An 18,711-nucleotide genomic window follows, 5' to 3' on the forward strand; every position below is an offset into this window, starting at 1 on the left:
CATTAGAAATTCTTTGAAAATGGTGTTTTTTGATGGTTGTAGATTGTTCTCTCCTGTGACGGTGCCCCTCCTGTTTAAACCACTCCCATATTGTTGTGGTTCATTTAAGGCCTCTCTGATTATTCCCAGAGGAGAAATACCTGAAGTGGAATTGCTGAGACAAAGAGAACGGATATTGCCAAGGCTCTTGACACATTACAGTTGGCTCTGAACAAAGCCCTGCTCTATCAAACCCTCTTCCATCCCCACCCACCCAGATGTACTCAGCTACCAGCTGGAAGGCCCAGTGCCCTAGGGCCTCCTCTCTCATTTCAACTTCCCCTACCTTTTCAAATGGTCAGAAGCAGGTGGGAGGGTCCTGGGAGATGGGACTTGAGAGACTTGGCCAACCGATGCCCAAATCTACCCCTCTCTGATCTGCACTCCATCATCAGAATTACTCCTTTGGGTTAAGGGCAGTGTGACTCAAAAAGTTGCTGTTTGTAAAATGGACTTCTAGTTGGAGACATTCCCACTAAGCCATGGCCACTAGGCAGATCTTCTTTGTCACTAGATTAACAGCCGAGACTTGGGCCTCAGGGATTGGGACATTACAAAGCTTTGCATGTTTTAAATTTTATTGAAGATATTATGTAAAAATATTAAAGATTAATCTGGGGAAAAAAGATAAAATATCATGCCTATATCTTTTCCCTTCTTCCACATTTTTCTAGGTCAGGGAAGTAGTCTCTATGAAAGGGAAATAACCTTTAGTGAACCTTTAGATCAGTATCTTCAAAAGTATCCAACACTTTCTTGGACAGATTTTCATTCAGCCTATAATGACATCCATAAAGCAATGGCCATGGGTCTCTAGCACAGGGCTGGATATATGAGCCACCAGGTGCTGTGAGCCCCTCAGAGGCCATGGCCAACACAGCCAGAGTGCTTTTCCAGCTCCATTGTAAACAATTTGGGATTTAATGTAAAGAGATTCTAAGTGGGTCAATTCTTTGAGGTAATTTGTGTCAATTTCCAAGTCACTCCTGGTCATCGTCCAGCAAAGACAATTTTTATTAAAGAACCCCAGGGCTGCCTGTAGGGACAGCCTCCCCGCTCCCTCACCAGTCGACACTCAGCAGAGGCGGATGGCTGCGCAGAACAGCCCGCTAACTGAGGGAACCCGGGCAGGATCGTCGTCCTCAAGGAGCTCAGCCTGCGCTCCCACCGAGCTGGGCTGGGCGGTGTCCGTGCTCCAGAGCGGCCGTTCTCAAACTTCGCGAACGTGCGGGTCTCCGGCAGGGCCTGGGAACACAGCCTGCTGGGTCCAGAGACCAGTGCTGGCCCGAGAGTCTGCATTTTTCTGAGTTCAAGTTCCGGGGGGATGCCGAGGCTGCTGGTCCCAGGGTCACACTTCGAGGACGCTGGCCCGGGAGCTCGAAGGGAGGGAACCAGGGTCGCGCCCCAGGAGGGCGCCGGGCTCACACCCCGGGGCGGAGCGGCGCGGACGCCGGGCCCGGGGCCTCCCGAGAGGGAAGCGGCGGAGGCCGGAACCGCGGGCGGCGGCGCGGTGACTTGGTCCGGGTGACACGGGGGCGGCGGGCGCCTCGGCGGCGGCTGCGGTGGGAGGCCCCTCCGGCCACCCAGGGCGCGGCGGCCCGGCCTCCCTCCCCGGCCCCGCGGCAGCTCCGGGGCGCCCCGCGTGGCTTCCCGGGCCTCTGCGCCCACCGCCCGGAAGGGAGACAAAGGCACCACTGGGGACGGAACTGGAGCGTCCCTCCTGAATGTCCAGACTGTCTGGGCCCCTGCTTCTCAAACCCTTCCTCCTTCATGGCTGTCATTGGCGCTGGGCTCTCCTCCCTGCCCACGGGGTGGGGGGCAGGGGGAGGAGAGCGCGCTCCACATGCAGTCCCTACTCCCACTACCCGCCCCGCACCAGGGGCCGCCGTCTAGAGCCCCAGATTCCATCCCCAGAGCGGCTGCTCACAGCCATGTGGCCTTTACAGCTCACCTCAGCTCCCTGGCCTCAGTTTGCCCTCCTGTAAAGCAACTGGGTTGGAGGGGGGTGTTTCTGAACTTCCTATCCTATCCACCTTGACCTGTGAGTGGCAGATGGTGGGATGGGGTCTGGTGCAGGGAGAACACGGTTGAAGCCGGGTAGGGGCTGTGAGGTGGTGGAGGAAAGGAAGAGGGGAAGCAGGAGGGGGCCTCCCAGGTACCTTAGCCAGCTCTGCCCACCCTCGGTCCTGGCCTCCAAATGCGGGCTGGCAGAGCCCCAACCCAGGGAAGGCGCCCATGGGAATCCCCTCGCTATCTGGGTGCCTGGTATGCGGTCACTGTTTGCCAGAGGATGAGGGAAGGGACAGAAAGGAACGTGCAGGCTGGACTGGAAAATCCAGCTGGGCAGGAGGAGCCCTGACTGTACCTCACACTGGAGGCTGAAGCCTTGCTCGGCCCTGTCTCCGCGGCACATGCCCTGCTGGACCCTGGGGAGCCCTGTCCAGGGGCACGGCTGCAACTGGGCTGAGAGCTCTTGAGCCAAAAGTCTAGTAGCTTTTAGCTTTGAGGCTGCACACATGTGCTCCCAAGACTGTGTGGAAATATTATTTTCAACTTAAATCCATCTTCCTACAGATTTACTCAATGAGTTCAAAGGTGTTCAAAATTAAGAGTTCTTAATTTACAGGCTTGGCGGCAGCTTCCAACACATTAACCCGAAGGCCTCATATCCTCCTCAGCCCACCCCTGCTCCCCTCTGCAGGAAGGGAAGCGCCCACAGAATGTCCAGATGGTTCAGAGAAGTATGTAAGACAGTCTGTTTGCAAGTGGCAGAAATGCCTCTCCAAGTAGCTTAAAGATATATGTACCTATAAAATATATAAATATAGACAGTATTTTATATGTGTATTTGGCTCACAGAGTCTAAATAAAGGTTAAAAACTGGTAGGAAGGACAGGGATATCGTTGGGCCCTGAATGTGACAGGACTCTCCAATGGCAGCTCCCAAGCTTAACAACTTAAAGTCTCACTGCAAATTTTCTCCAAAAATCTTAGAGTGAGGGGATCCTTAGCAAACCTATTTGAGAAGGGTCTGCCAGAGGACCAGATCACTTCACCAGGCTCTGGGTCTGGGGAGAGGCTCCTTTAGACCTGAGCCTGCACGGGGCATGGGGAGCCTACTTCCTGGTAATGGCTCCAAAATACAAAGACCTCCACTGCCCAGGACTGATGAAGCCCACATAATTCTCAGGCTGGGACCCACCAGCCAGTTCTGCCAGAGAGCTGGGACCAGGAGGGTGAGGCCAGTCTCCCCAAAGGGGTGGCCACGTGAGAATTTGACCTGTTCAGCAGAAGTGGTCAAAGCCACTGTGTGCAGTGGTGCGGGTTGTGCACTGCGGCTCCGGAGGTGCTATTTGTGCTGTTGACTCCGTGAAGGCGCCCCCTGGAGTTGTGCAGCGCACAGTGCGTGTGGCTCTGGAGGCATTCCTGTTATTCAGGACAACCAGGTGATCTTTAGAAACAGATTAGAAACAGAGCTTCCTGAGGTACCTGCACACACATGGCCTCGTGGAAGCCACCCAGCCATGGTACAGTGACTTGATTTCTCTGGGGGTCATGCTGCATTCTCAAGGTGGGGTGCACTGGTCATTGTGGTAAACACAGATGGAAGCCCTGTGAACCACTGGGGCCTGCCTTGCAGCGGCAGGGAACGTCCCCAGAGTGGCCCAAACACTGGATTTGTAGTTAGAAGCCCCGGACCTCCATGAAAGAGGAGCCATGTGACCTTGGTCAAGTGTCATTCTATGTGGTAGCTTCCTAGGACTGAGTAACAAATTACCACAAACTGGGGGGCACAAAACAACAGAAATTTGTTCTCTCACAGTTCTGGAGGCCTCAAATCCAAATCAGGGAGTCAGCAGGGTTGGTTCCTTCTAGAGGCTCTGAGGGAAAAACAGTCCTATGCCTTTCTTCTGGCTTCTGCTGGTTGCTGGCGATCCACACGTTCCTTGGCTTGAAGACACATCACTGCAGTCTCCGCCTCCATCTTCACATCTCCTTCTCGCAGTGCGTCACTTCTCCCTTCCTCTTCTCCCTCTTTTTTTTTTTTTAAATTTTATTTATTTATTTATTTATTTATGGCTGTGTTGGGTCTTCATTTCTGTGCGAGGGCTTTCTCTAGTTGCGGCAAGCGGGGGCCACTCTTCATCGCGGTGCGCGGGCCTCTCACTATCGCGGCCTCTCTTGTTGCGGAGCACAGGTTCCAGACGCACAGGCTCAGTAATTGTGGCTCACGGGCTTAGTTGCTCCGCAGCATGTGGGATCTTCCCAGACCAGGGCTCGAACCCGTGTCCCCTGCATTGGCAGGCAGATTCTCAACCACTGCGCCACCAGGGAAGCCCCCTCTTCTCCCTCTTTTTAAAAAACTAAATTAGGGAATTCCCTGGTGGTCCAGCGGTTAAGAACCTGTGCTTCTACTGCAGCGGGTGCGGGTTTGATCCCTGGTCGGGGACCCGCACACAGCGTGGCCAAAAAGTAAAAAAAAAAAAAACAAGAAAACTGAATTTAATTTTTTATTGTGGTAAAATATGCATAGCATAAAATTTACCATTTTAACCACTTTTAAGCATATAGTTCAATGGCATTAAGTACGTTCACATCCTTTCCTCTTTTACAAAGACAGTTCTCATTGGGTATATAGCCTACCCTGATCCAGGATGTCTCATTTTGAGCTCCTTAATTACATCTGCAAAGACTTTTTTTTTTTTCCCCAAATAAGATCATAGTCAAAAATTTTGGAGAGATGTCTCTTTTGAGGGGGCTGCCAGTCAACCTAGCCCCTATGGCCTCCAACCCTCACTTTCCTCATCTATGAAGTGGGAATCATCACACTTCCACCTCTACCTCGTTGGTTGTGGGCACTTAGGTGCCATCTGTGCTGAGGGGTCAGGGGCAGCAGGCCTGGCTTGTCTTGTAGTTGCCCTTCGTGTGGCCCTGATAAGCCCGGTCTCCATGTGGCCTGAGTTCTGGCACCACGGGGACTCCCCATGAGAGGGAGAGCTCTGCTGCAGAAGGGCAAACAGGCACCAGGTCAAGGCCCAAGGAGGAGGCTGGGGTGGGGAGAGGCTGGACACGCTGCCTCGTTAACCTCTCTCTACCCGTAGAAAGCACTCCTTGGACGACCCCTGTGACTTTGATGCAGAACGGGGAACGAGAGTGAGTGTTAACCTGGAGATCATCCCCACTTCCACAAGCCACCTCTCCGGGCTGGGGCTCTAGAGGGGAGGCAGTGCGATGGGGCCGGACTGTTGGCCGCCATGAGCTCTCCCTCAGGAACATGCTTCTGAGCTGAGTGGCCTTCTAGATTCCTACTGCCCCTGCCCAGCGTGACCTCTCGCCCCTCTCAGTTCCCCTGATTCTTCCTTGGCTCTCAGCCTTCACAGCAGGAGGTGTGTGACACCCAGGGTGACCTTGGGCCACTTGCCCAACCTCAGTGTCATCACCTGCAGAATGGAGATAACACAGGAGATCCTTCAGGGGGTGGCTGTGAGGCTCAAATGCGATAGCAGAGCTTGGGGGCGTTGCATGGACACACGGACAGGCAACCAGCTCCTCCGGGTTTAGATCTGGTCTGCTGTGGGCTTTTGGGCAACTTATTTAACCTCTCTGGGCCTCAGTTTTATCATGTGTAAGATGAGATAAGAATAATAGTGCCTATTTCATAGGACTTTTGGGGGGATTAAACAAGCTTATACACGGAAAGCTCTTTGAATAGTGTCTGCCACTTACCACGTGCTAGGTAAGAGCCAGCCATTATTATTATTGTTGTTATCGGGTTTAACACCGTACTGTGCATATAGGAAGTCCTCAAGAAATAACTTAAAAAAAAAAACCCAAACCCAAACCAAAACACCCCAATCTGCCTTCTCCCTTTGGGCCTCATCTTCCCAATCAGCCTGAGCTCCTGGATGGGATGGGGAAGCAGCAGGAGTTTGACACAACTTGGTTGATTCATATATCCAAAAAGCTGCCAGGTGCCATCTCTGTGTTTTTCTTACCCTTTTGTTTTGGTTTTTTTTTTTTGGTGGCTGTGAAAACTGATGGAAACTACGGACCCTCTCCCCAGAAAGGTGCTCAGAAGCAAACATCACAATGTGTTGCACAGACTTTCAGGGGATCCCTGACCCCCGCTGAGGACCAGGGCAAGAAGCCCCTCTCTAGGTGACACCCTCTCCCATGTCTCATTTGTTGGTTTTACTCCAACAAAACAAAAGCTGGTCCTCCTCCCTCACCCTTCAGTGGACGGTACCCCAGCTTCTACCCCAGCTCCCAGCCACCTTCACCCCCCGCCCCAGGCCCCCTGGCTCAGCGCCCACTCCAAGCCGCAAACCTTGGAGAGGAGTTGAATACAGCACCTGTTCGGCATTTGAGGGCTAAAAAAGAAAAAGAAAAAAACAGACTCAACTTTAAAAAAAATCAGACAGAAGGAATCATCCTCCAGGCCAAACACCATACTTCATGGGGCTCTTATTCACTGAGTGGGACTAAATGATGTTTACAGCCAAGAGGCCCTGGACTCACCTAGATGAGCCATCTAGGAGTTGCCCAAACGCTGGCAGCAGAGTGGAGAGGGCAGGGACGACCCAGACAACTGGCAGGGGGAGATTTTATTGTTGTTGTTCACAGATGATGGGATTTTTTCCCCCCGCTTAATGTTAAGTGTAATTTTGGAATTATAGTACATGTTCCTGGGAAAATGATAACTTCAAACAATTGTTTCCTTGAGGCCAATTGTGTGCTTGGAATTGGGCTATTTGCTGTGGGTGGTGCCCATTCATTCATTCATTCATTCAAGGTTTATTAGGTACCTTCTTTATATGAGAAGCTGTTCCGGACACCCGAGATACAGCCACGAACAAGGCAACAGAGTTTCCTGTCTTAATGAAGTTTATAGTCTTGGCAGGAGAGACAGATAACACAGAATAAACAATAAATAGATGTTGGGTGGTAATGTGTGCTGAGAAGAAAGTCAAAGCAGGTGGGGGCTGGAGAGGGCTGGACACTATTTTAGTGAGTGTTCAGAGCGGAGGCCTGAAGGAGTGAGGTTTGGGGAGGGTCCCAGGAAGGAAGGAGGGCCATCCACCAGGTGGCCAGTCTTGTTTGGGTTGGGACAGCCCTGCAGGACTAATGACCCACAGGGCCAGTTCCCACAGCTGGGGGTTTCTGGATGATAAGTTTGCTGAAGGCCCCCAGTCCTCTGCTGGAACTTTTCCTGGGGCACATAGGTCCCTCCTGGCCGTGGCCTTGGACCTCCCTGCCAAGCCAAAAGCACCCTCAGGGCTGTTTCTTCCTCATCCTTACCCCTCCCTATTGTACCTATGCTTTGCAGAGCCCAAAAACTTCTGCTGAAATCTGGATGAAGTTGGCAATATTTCAAGACATTGACTTTTAGGCAGGTTATACTATTTGCTATAGACTGAATGTTTGTGTTCCCCTAAATTCGTATGTTGAAATCCTAACACCCAGTGTGATGGTATGAGGAGGTGGGGCCTTTGGGATGTAATTAGGTCATGAGGGTGGAGTCCTAATGAATGGAATTAGTGCCTTTATAAGAGAGCCAGAGAGCTCCCTCACCCCTTCTGCCATGTGAGGACACCGCAAGAAGACAGTTTTCTATGAACCAGGAATCAGGCTCTTACCAGAACCTAGCCAAGCTGCATCTTTGATCTCTTACTTCCCAGGCTCCAGAACTGTGAGAAGTAAATTTCTGTTGTTTGTAAGCAACCCAGTCTACAGTATTTTTGTTAAAACAACTTGAAGGGACTAAGACACTCTTAGAAGAAATATAGGGCATAGAGGGACAAAGCTAAATGACACCAGGAGGAAACAATCAGATAAATCCAGAATGTGGGACACTTTACAAGACAACTGGCTTGGTCTCTTCAAAAATATCAATGCAATGAAAAATAAAAGGATGGGAGAAGTGTTCTAGATTAAAAGGAACATACAACCAAATGGATGTGTACTCCATGAGCAGACCCTGCTTTGAACAGGTGAACTGTAAAAGATACTTTAGGGACCTTTGGGGGAATTTCAATAGACTGGGTTTCAAATGGTATGCAGAAATTATTGTTAATTTTCTTAGGTGTGATAACAATATTTGCAGTTAGGAGAATATTCCTTTATTTTGGACATGATGTTGGTGTGTGGAGATGACAGGTGATGATGTCCATAATTTACTCTGAAATTCTTCACAAAGTAAATAAGTAAGTAAATAAAAGCTAAGCTTTCTAAGGTTCAGAATGGCTCAAGGGAAGAGAATGAGATGCCCCAGGGGACACGGCTCACCTTCCTGGGCTTGGCTGGGCCCCAAATGCTTGACAAACCCCAGGGCGTGCACTTCCTGTGGGTTTAGGAAGGAAATGTGCAGCAGCACCTGGCACATAGTAGGTGCTTAACCGAAGTTGAATGAATGAATGGATAGTCTTTGTGGGATTCATCTCCTCGGATGGGTTCTGGCTGATCACCGCCCCCCTCCCGCGTTTACATCCACCGTCCTTCAAACTCATCACAAGACAATTAAAAACATGGGCAGACTGTCAAGGATCACCTTTGAGGGAAGTGCCTGGGAGGGTCCTCTGAGGTCTCCCTGGATGATTCCAAGCACTGCCGCCATCACCTCTCCCCAAGCCCCTTCAGCACCTCCTGGAGGCCTCCTTGTGGAGCTCAGCTACTTCTGTAGCCCCACCGTTCAGGTCAAAAGTCAGTTGCTCATAATCATTTAATCATGAACGGCTGGCCTGCTGGTCCCTAATTATGTCATCGAATCAGGTGCTGCATGGTAAACAGCCCTGTTGCCCGTAAGGCTCCCAAATCAGGTGAGACACATTGTAGGTACCCAAGAAGAACTTGGTATCCTAAATGATAATAATAATAGCAATAATAATTAATAAAAATAATAATATGTAACATTTATTCAGCACTTACTATTTCCAAGTGTCATGCTAACTGTATAACAAAAGTTCTTTCTTTAATTCTCCTAAGAAGCCTGTTCTGGTATTTTTTACTTTAATTCTGACCCCCATTTTGCAGACCGGTTCCTAGTTTCACAATTAGGAAGTGGCAGTGCCAGGATTCAAACTCCGGTTGCCTCATTCCTGCTTCTCCCCCAGGAACAATGTTTAGGCCACATCTTCTGTGGTCCTCGAAGGCTCAGGATTCCTTAGTCGTGGGGCTGGTGAATGCTTGAGGACAGCTGGGAAAGCCATGAGCCCCCAGGGCCCAAGAGCTGCAACTCCGGTTATTGTGTTTGTTCCCGACCAAGCTCCATGTTGAAATGATTATCCAGAATAATAGCTCATGCCTCTTCTTTCACAATCCTCAGAGGCAACCCACAGGATGGTTGAAAGTCAGACAGGTTGATGTGTCACCTTTTATGGAAGTGCCTGGGAGGACCCTTTCCCAGAGGCCAGCCTGCAGAGGTAAGTACCCTGGTTGCAGACACTCCCCTTCAGCCAGGAAAATGTTCAGGTCCCCTGGCTTTCTTGTCAGTCATTTGGGGAAGGGGTTCCTGGCGGGTCCCCACTAGCATCTGAGCTAGGATAGACCATTTCTCATCTTTGCTCCTCTCTCAGGGCCGATTGACCATCCATCTCCCCATCAGCGGAGGTTGATATTAGATAAAGACCAGTTGTCACTGGTGGGCTCTGCCCCGATTTTCTTCCCCTGAATGCATCCTCTCAACAGGTGTCTGGTGACACAGGACCCATGAGGTCCTGCCTGCCTCACAGATGTTAGGTTCCAGCCACAAAACCAAAAAAAAAACTGAGGTGGGAAAGAAGGATCCAGATTTCACTGAAAATGAGGCTTTTCAGGGTTGCTGACTAAGGAGTTTTCTTTCCAAACATCTGAAAGTGCAAACAGATTGTAAATTAAGAGGGAGTTACAAGATAGTAGCTGAAGGGAAACAACGCCTCCCTGCTCTCTGGTTGTGGCTGGTGTGGCACTGATGGGACCCAGGCAGCCAAGAGAGGTGATTAGCCCGGCAGGTGGGTGGGATGGGGCCAGGGTGCTGGGGACAGCGTTCAGGCCTCTTCCTTGAGCCAAGGGGGAGTAGCTTGTTCTGACAGGAGGTAGAACACTGGTCTGTGTCTTCTCTTGCGCCAATGAATTAGTGATTGCCACCCAGATCAAAGTTCAGGCTCCCAAGGCAACTCAGCAAAAATAAAGTGAAACAAATTATAACCCATTCAAACCAAGCTTCTCATGACCAAAGCATGAAGCCAGGAGTTGGACGGCCCTTGAGTCACACTTCTCTGCTCCTTCTGAGTAAAAATACTGATTTCAGTGAAATGTCTTCATTCAGCTGAGGCTTGAATTTATAATGGGAGGAGAGCCCCTGGCATAGCTGTCTCTGGCAGTAATCCTGCTGGGTTTGGGGTGCTGGGGCCGTGATGGGGAGCCTGGGCCCAGAGCGGAAAAGTCAAGAGCATTTCCCGCTGCCATGACCACACCACCTCCAGACGCAACGCGGAAGCACTGCTTTAGAGAACAGAACAGAAAAAGAGGGGTGGAGAGTGGGAGGACTGTTGAAAACCCAGAGCTGGCTGGGCAGGTTTCAACGTGGAGCATGCCTTCAGGTTCCCTTGTCGTGTCACTGAGTTCAGTAACTATCAGCGTGACACCCCCTTTCAGGGATATCAAGCTTTGTCTGACGACCCCTGAGTGTGGTCCTCTGAGCCCCTCTGAGTACACCCAGGCCTTGCTCAGAGGCTGACTGTCCAGCACCATCCACTGAGGGCCCCTCTGGGGAAAGGTCGGGATTCTGGGTTTGGGAATCTCCTACAGAGCTGTGTGCTTTCCAAACGGGGCTTGCCTGGCGGTGTGAGCTGTGCCCCAGGGGCGGCCGAGATACCCCCATGTCCAGTCCCTACTTGCTGCTTACACAAGGCAGGAATCGAGGCCAAACCAAAACAAAACAGACAGCTTTGGGCAAAATGGAAACCCCACGGGGTTGGTGTTAGCATTGGGGGGTGGCTTCAGAGCTTGGAGAATCGAGTTGGTAATTAATGGCATAGGGTATCTTGGAAAAGTTCAGACAGGACTTGAGGTAGGGCTCATAATATTTGCAAGCAAAGGCACACACAGCACAGGTTCTGGAAGGATCCCTCCATTTCACCGAGGGGTTCAGCATTAACAGGTTCAGGAAGAAAAACAAGGTGAAAGTCCGTCCACCTGCCAGGCCCTGTGCCAGAGACCACGGGCCCAACCGGAGCCAGACACGGTCCTACCCTCAAGAAGCTCACGGCCTGAGGGAGAAATGAGCAAACCGGTCCTCATGAAGCAAGGCCACAAGTGCCTTGACAGCCCTCATCACGCTGTGAAGCGTTCAGCCTCTGGCGTCGGACGGCCCTGGCTTCTAGACTCTTCTGCTTCCTGGCTGAGTGATCTTGGGGAAGTTGCACAACGTTCCAGGTGTTGGTTTCCTCCGCAGCAAACTGGGGGTGAGTACAGTTCAGGTACCTCCTAGGGTTCCGGGGAGGCTGCAGAGAGTGAGTCAGTGCAAAGCACGTGCCTGGCCCACGGCGGTGCTCCTAATAATGCAGAGAAGCTCGTTTGATGATAATAATGTAAACCTAGTATTATCAGAGAAGCTTGCCAAGCACCCAGGGTGGCTGGAGACCAGTCGTCTGCTGTTCGGGGCGGGCCGGGGGGGCGGTCCAGAGAGGCTCCCACAGGGTGATGCCGCACGGTGAGGAAGAGTGACCCTGGGAGGGGGCGTTTGGGTCCCGGAGAGCAGCCGGCAGTCCCGGCAGAGCCCACTGCGCAGGGGGACAGAGCCCCCAGGTGCTCTGCGACGTGCCAAGGAGTTAAGACTTTGTCGGTAGGGTGAAGGGGTACTGGGAAAGCTTTCTGACAGGAGAAGAGCACTCTGCCATCAGCAGAAGATTAGATGGGAAGGGAGGCAAGGCGGGGAGGGTCAGCGTGGGCTGTAACAGTGGGCACGTAAGAGACTCTGGGGGCCTGAAGGTGGAGGAGATGGGGATGTAGGAGGCATCGCTGGTAGGACTCCAGAACCGACAGGATCAGGGATGAGGCAGGGGAGCAGGCCAAGAGCGAGCGTGGAGTTTGGCCACCAAGGCCGGGGCGGGGGTGTGGAGGCAGGGGAGTGCAGGGCTGTGTGGCACACGGGCTTCAGTGCAGGGGTCTGGGGGCCGTCTGGGTGGGGGCGATGGGGCCATCAAATCCTGGTGCAGAGCTGGGGGAGGGGCAAGGGTAAGGATCTCCAGCAAGACTCTTGGTTAACCTGTTTGGGCTGAGGAGCCATATGGGAAACACTATGTAGGTGACCAGAGTGGCCCCTTTCCTGAGGCAGACGCAGCACTGATGACATTCTCACCCGCTGACCCTTGTGAGTTTTCATGACCCTCGTCACTGACCCCCAGGAGAGAGATGACAACACCGGAGAGGCGCGTGAGCATGGTCAAAAGGTGAGTCCAGAGGTGAAAGCCAAAGGAGCCAATGTCACCGTTCACAGTCAAGTTCAGGGTATAGATAAGGGGTCTGTCGTCCTTAAATCCTGATTTTGGAAAACTGAAGGAAGGGAACAGTTCTTGAAAGAGGTAAATTTAAAATAAAATAAAATATTATTATATGAAGTGATATGAATGCTATCCTCAGAGATAGTCCCCCTGAAAAGATGAGGTCAAGTGACGGACAACTGAGGCATGAGATACTTGGAGGGCAACCTGAGGTTTGTGGACGTTGGGTGGACTTTCTGACTTTACTGTCAGGAAGACAATCGTTTTTCCCACCATCAGCCTTTTATCTGCATCATCAGCGATGGAGTACTGACCTGGATGAGTGATGATAATACAAAAGTATTTATTGAGTTCTTACTATGTGCCAGTGACTCTATGGATTATCCTCATATAACCTCGCATCCTGAGTAGAAGTCATTTTATCTCCTACTAGTTTTATCACCCTTATGCTTCTTTGGGAGCACTAGGGCACAGACATTATCAAGCTGGATGAGGGATTGGAGATCATGTGTAGAAATGCTCAGGATACCCACAAATTGCCACAGGCAGAGTGTGAGGGATTCGGCAAGGCTTCGCCTGTTCTTAGGATGCGTGGGCACGATAGAGAAACGTGGGTGTCGCTGTGCTGGGAAGATGTGTGCTGAGTCTTCCTGGCTCTCTGCGAGGGGAGTTGCAGGGATTTGTACTGGTCAACATCTGGGTCGGTGATCTGGATCATAAAGGTTATTTATCAATCTGCAGATGACAAAACTGAGGAAGGAGGGAGAGACTACATGCTAGATGGTACAATAAAGATTTGATGAGAGGGACAGGCTGAAGTGATCATCCAAAGCTAACAAAATAAATTTGTAAAAGGACAAATGTAGAACTCTGTTTTCAGATCTAAAAACTCAAGTACACAAGTAGATGATAGAGAAAATCTGGCTTGATGGCAGTTATGGAGGAAAAGGCCGTTTACACAATTTAAAGAGGCAACATTGTTGCCCTATACAATAATGTAATTGTAGGCTACATTTTAAAAAAGTGTCTGAAATAAAATAAATATGAGCCCCTTTCTAGTGATGAAGCAACATCTGGCCCAGTCTCAGGAGCACATTTTAAGAGGAACTTTGGTAAACTGGAACAATGTCCAGGGAAGGATGACATATATGGGAAAGGCCTGCAAACCAGGTCATCATGGGAGACCTTGTAGAAGAAGGGGACAGGGAACATGATAGTGGTCTTCAGTATTTATGGTAAAGGGATTAGGTTTATCCCGTGAAGCTTGAGAGGGGATGGCTTGAACCAACAGGAGGTTATGGGGAACCAGGCTTCCACTCAGTAGATGTCCTAAGAATCAGTTCTGGCCAACAAAGCACGTGTCTTGGGGGGCAAGCGACCTTGTGAGATTCTGAGCACATGTGAGGTCCCTGTAAATGTTCAGGCAAAGGCTGGACTGGCTGCCCATTCAGAGGGGAGATGCAGGAGGGTGTAAATGAAAAGACCAAGAATCGGGAAGCTGGGTTCATGTCCTGCCTCTGGTTATAGATGAGTAATGTTGTGAAAGCCCATTTCCTTTTCCAGGCTTCAATTTCTTCAGCTCTGGAAGTTTAATCATCATTGGCTTTCGACGTTTGGTGGCAATGGAACCCTCTTATCAAATGAAATCTTCTGCAAATCGCCCTGCTCCCCGTATAAGCCCAGTGTGTTACTAGTGGACACGCCCGTGACTGCAGGGCTGAGCTCTCCTGCAGTGCTCCTCCTGGAGTGGTTTGCAAAGCACTGGGCAGCTGAACTTCCAGTCCTAAAATTCTGATTCTCTAAGGTTTCTTCCTACTTTAGCTTTTGATTCTATAGATTCCACTCCCTCATTTTATGCATCAAGTACCTGTGACTTAGAAAAGGGGTTTATCCAAGATCTTACAGGTGACTGGTGGCAGAGCTATACTTAGAACACACAACTCCTAGCTTAATCCGCTGCCCCTTCTACCTCACCAGGAGGCTCCCTACTTCCACCCATGATTTGTCTTAGCATCTGTGCCCCCAGAAGGTCCCGGTAAACCTGAGCTGCCCCCTATTGATTCTTTACCCCCTTGGAAAAGCACCAGGAAGGCAACAGATCCTGTTTGAGGCATTGCTGCAGCGTGAGACAACGATCCCAGATTTCATTTCACTGTGTTATTACTTTAGCTCCATGGAATACTGTTTGTATGGAATGAGAAGTGAAAAACAGGAGTGACTCAGGCTTCCGGTTGTCCTACATGATCTGTTCTCTCCTTCCTTACTACTAGAGTCCCTTTTAGATGGCCACCCAGAATAAAGGTATTCCCCAGTCTCTTTTGCAGCTAGATATGGCATTGCAACTAAGTTCTGGCCAATAGGTTGGAATTAGAGAGACTTATGGAAAGTGTCCTTAGCAGGAAGGAGCATGCCCTTCGCCCATGATGGAGGGAATGCAGACTTGGTGGCTGGACCCCCAGCAGCCACCGTGGACCATAAGCTAGAAACCATGTGTTGATAAGGGTGGAACAGGATGGTAAGAGCTTGTATCTCTGATGAGCTTATGAAGCCTCTTTACCAGCCCCAGACTGTTTCCTCATGTTTTACAGGCAAGAGAAATAAACTCCTAACGTTGAAGCCACCGTTACCATTTTCCATCAACTGTCATTGAATATAAGAGCAGCGTTATTTCATACATCACTAAGAAAAAGAAACTACTGCCAATTAAACAGCTACCCCATCCAGCTAACCCATTCCAACTTCAGAGAAGTTCGAATGTAGCAAAAGGATGAGTCTTATTACATGAAACGCAGTATTTTTGGTTTTTGTTACTCATAGCCAAGCCTAATCCTGATTCAAGAAACATGAGGGAGCAAAAAGACAAGTTCTAAATAAAGAGCATGACAATCATGTAGAGGGAAGAACAAGTCTCTATAAAAGAATGACTCATAAAAATAGTAGTGACACATGACTCAATTTAGGGAAGTTTCTCCTATAACTTCCCAGTCTGGCTTGAATTAACTGGGGAATTATGTATGGCTATTTGGATTTGGCCATCAAGTGAGATGAGACTCTAGGGGATGAGTGGGCTGGTTTTAAGATGTCAAAGACCCAAAGGGGATTGCTAAGCCAGTCTCCATTGTGTGTGATTTGGTTTTAGGGTCTCTGACTCCTTGGTTTCTTCTCCCCAACTCTGCAGGGTCCTCCTGGCTGACTTTGAGAAGGACAAATGGGCAGCTGCTGCCAGAAGCAGCTGATGACCAAGACAAGCTTGCAGCCAACAGGCTCTCCCTTAGCTGAGATTCGCATGGAGATGCTCACGGCTTTTCCCGCACCAGCCCTGCTACTGCTTTCCAGTGTAATTTGAGCCTTTCTGGTGCAAAGCTGAGCACTTTTGGTCCTCAGGACTAGAGCCCTGACCTGAAGCTATGGCAACCCAGTATTAATGTACCTGAGTGATTAAAACATTAAAGGCCAATATGACACACGAAAGGGAAAGGGAAATCTGGCTTATTGAAGATTGGTTATAAGATGGACTACCCACTTTGTGTGTCATTAAAGCAGGGGCACTTTCATGAGACATGCCCACTTGATCACTTTGAAATTATAACACAACTTATTTTAAGTGATCCTATCTCCTGCGACTGCATCTTGAATCTACCGGGACACCAGGGGCCTTTATAGATTTTGCGGACTCTATGCTCTGGCTATCGTTTATTGATGGTCTCCTGTGATAAATGTTTTACATCTATTATTTAACACATCAACCCCACAGGTAGGTGGTTTCATTCCCATTTTTAAAGATAATATAACTGTGGCTCAGAGAAGTTGATTAACTTTCTCATGGTATCACACACAGATAATAAATGGGCTCTGAACCTAGGTTGATGAAGGCTACCATTATCATTTAGTTGTAATGGACTGTAGAAGCAGCCCTTTAAAAGCTTCAGTTACTGAAACATGTAAAGGTCTGCTGAGGAATACTTTTATCCTTCCATTCAGAAGGTCCACTGGGCACTGAAGACTTGTGACTATTCTGAAGGAAAGCCTTCTCTGAAAAAAAAAAAAAAAAAAAGTTGGGGAAACGGCAGGAGATGGACTGGATAAGCATTCTTTGCTCCAGGCCTTACTTAAATTACACTCAGGCAACTGTTCCAATGGCTCGTGTAATAACCTGGCAACACAGGAACCTCTGTCAATGACAGAGGTGCAGAAGAGTTCCAATGGAACATTCCCATGGTCGATGAGGTGGGCTACTGTTGGGCTGATTGCCTATTTTTACTGAAATACGTCATGTGACTTTTTGCTGAGGCAACATCTAATCTAATAACAATATTTTAAAAGTGCTTTTAAGAAATTTTCTGCTCACCTTAATTTCACGCATATATTTCCTTGGGAAGAAAAAAAATTCCCTACAAATCCCTATTTAACTTTGCCAATTCTGATGAAGATACATTATAATGATCATGGGAATTTCTTGTATGATCTCATGTTCTACATAAAAACAGCTCAGCTACTTAAAGGGTTGACTCAAATTCTTATGGGTGAGAATCTAATTCTTCTTGGTTTTAATAAACTGGAAGCCCTACCAAATGATTTCCTCTGGATTGAAACACATTAAGATGAAATAAAACTTAACGTTCAAATTCATTACATTTTCCCTCAGATACCAAAGTACAGACACCAGGCTAAATTTCTTTTAAATTATTTTATTTTTGTGTAAGCTAAAAGGAAATTTACACACTGAAATCTCAAAAGACCTTGGGCATGCACATTAACCTTGTTAGAGGTTCCTCTACATGTCTCTTTTTTTCCATAGGAATTTCCCCAAACATTTAAAACCCATAGTTTTTACTGTATATACAGCCTAAACCATAGCAATCTATGATTATGTCATTTTACACTGTGCAAAATCCTCAAAAAATAGTGGTATGATAGAACAAAAAAATCAGTAACAAGTAAATTTCATGGTAAGACATTCATGTAATTTGGTCCTTCTCTAAACCAAACTGATTTAAAACAGACAGACACAATCTCTTTAAACCCCTTCAATCAAGTTCTGACAATGATCCATACCCTAGAACAAAAGAGCAATCGATGAAAGTACCTTGCAAAAGGTCAAACAGCAACAGGCCAGACTGAAAAGATTAAAAAATAGCACAAAAATGGTAACAAAAGCCAGATCTGAAACAAACCCACCACACATAAAATTAAAAAAAAAAAATTTAAACAGGGACTTGGAGCTTATTTATGAGAGCAAAAGTAATTCAGTGTATGATGTGAAAAATTAATAGGACAGTCAATGCAATCTGAAAAGACTGAAGGGGATTTCACAGACAGTGGAGATTTGACTTTTTAGTTTTCATTTTTTTATTTCAAAAGTTTTGTAAGAAGGACACCACCAGTGTATTTCACAAAGACATAAATGTATACACCCCAGCAACACAAAAAGAATAAATCTTCAAAAATGTTCACCCCGATTATTTACATTTGTTTCTAATATAAATTTAGGACTTCAGTATGTAAATAAATATACATTACTATGTATACCTTTCTAGTGCGGCTTACCAACAAATCAGCTGAACTTTAATTTTTTTTTTTTTTTTTTTTAATTAGAGCAGGTATGCTTTTGATGGTGGGGAAGGGCTGGAGGGAAGGAAAAGCAATTGAAACCGTCCAGTTCACGTCAGTCATCAGTCTGCCTTCTCTTGGGAGCTTGTGGAAGGTGTCAAGGTGGTTGGGAACATCAACACCTTGGCATGCATGAACGTCAGGTCAGGAAGGCTGGCGATCACCTTGATGGCTTCTTCACTCAGGTGCTCTTCTCTTTTCGGTTTCCTGTTGACAAATGGAAAAAGAGAAGTGTGTTAAAGTGACTTTTGCTGTAGGTCAAACGGGAGAAAATCTACTCTCAAGGTGGACAGCAGTCTGTGGGGACTTGAGTTATCTTTCCCTCTGCCAGTCCCTGAACCTCGTAATACCTTTGTGTTGAGTGCTTCCTGTGCCAGAGGCCAAATCTCTTACAGAGATTCACACTGAATTTATGTATGTTCATTACAGTTAGGCATGTACATAGACATTCACATGTACCTATGCACAGCTCGCAGCTCTATTTAAGCTTAGAAGCATCTACCTAGGCATACTTTTAAAATGTTACTAGGGAACTCCCTGGTGGTCCAGTGGTTAGGACTCCGTGCTTCCACTGCGGGGGTCA

General features: G+C 48.4%; 1 protein-coding gene and 1 long non-coding RNA gene across 10 annotated transcripts in view; one reads left to right on the forward strand and one right to left on the reverse strand.

Moving 5' to 3' along the window:
- The first annotated feature begins 4,067 nt into the window (after positions 1-4,067).
- Positions 4,068-17,338, forward strand: LOC309612513. 2 transcript variants are annotated; one of them, XR_014235234.1, is made up of 3 exons: positions 4,068-8,243; positions 9,362-11,480; positions 12,353-17,338. It is a non-coding gene; the product is annotated as an uncharacterized lncRNA (long non-coding RNA). The 2 variants fall into 2 exon arrangements; XR_014235235.1 differs by lacking the exon at positions 4,068-8,243 and having other exon boundaries at positions 9,000-11,480.
- Positions 17,339-18,082: 744 nt separating this feature from the next.
- AFTPH (aftiphilin) overlaps positions 18,083-18,711 on the reverse strand; it is a 68,291-nt gene continuing 67,662 nt past the window's right edge. For 5 of the 8 annotated variants that reach the window (XM_082358055.1, XM_082358053.1, XM_082358054.1 and 2 more), the window contains one exon: positions 18,083-18,335. In XM_082358055.1, the coding sequence (XP_082214181.1) occupies positions 18,306-18,335 (30 nt within the window). In that variant the 3' untranslated portion in view covers positions 18,083-18,305. The remainder of the gene's footprint in view (positions 18,336-18,711) is intronic. The other 3 variants (XR_014235110.1, XR_014235111.1, XR_014235112.1) reach the window with 1 other exon arrangement.

This window comes from Balaenoptera borealis, assembly GCF_965194805.1.
Source record: "Balaenoptera borealis genome assembly, chromosome: 15".
NCBI lineage: Eukaryota > Metazoa > Chordata > Mammalia > Artiodactyla > Balaenopteridae > Balaenoptera > Balaenoptera borealis.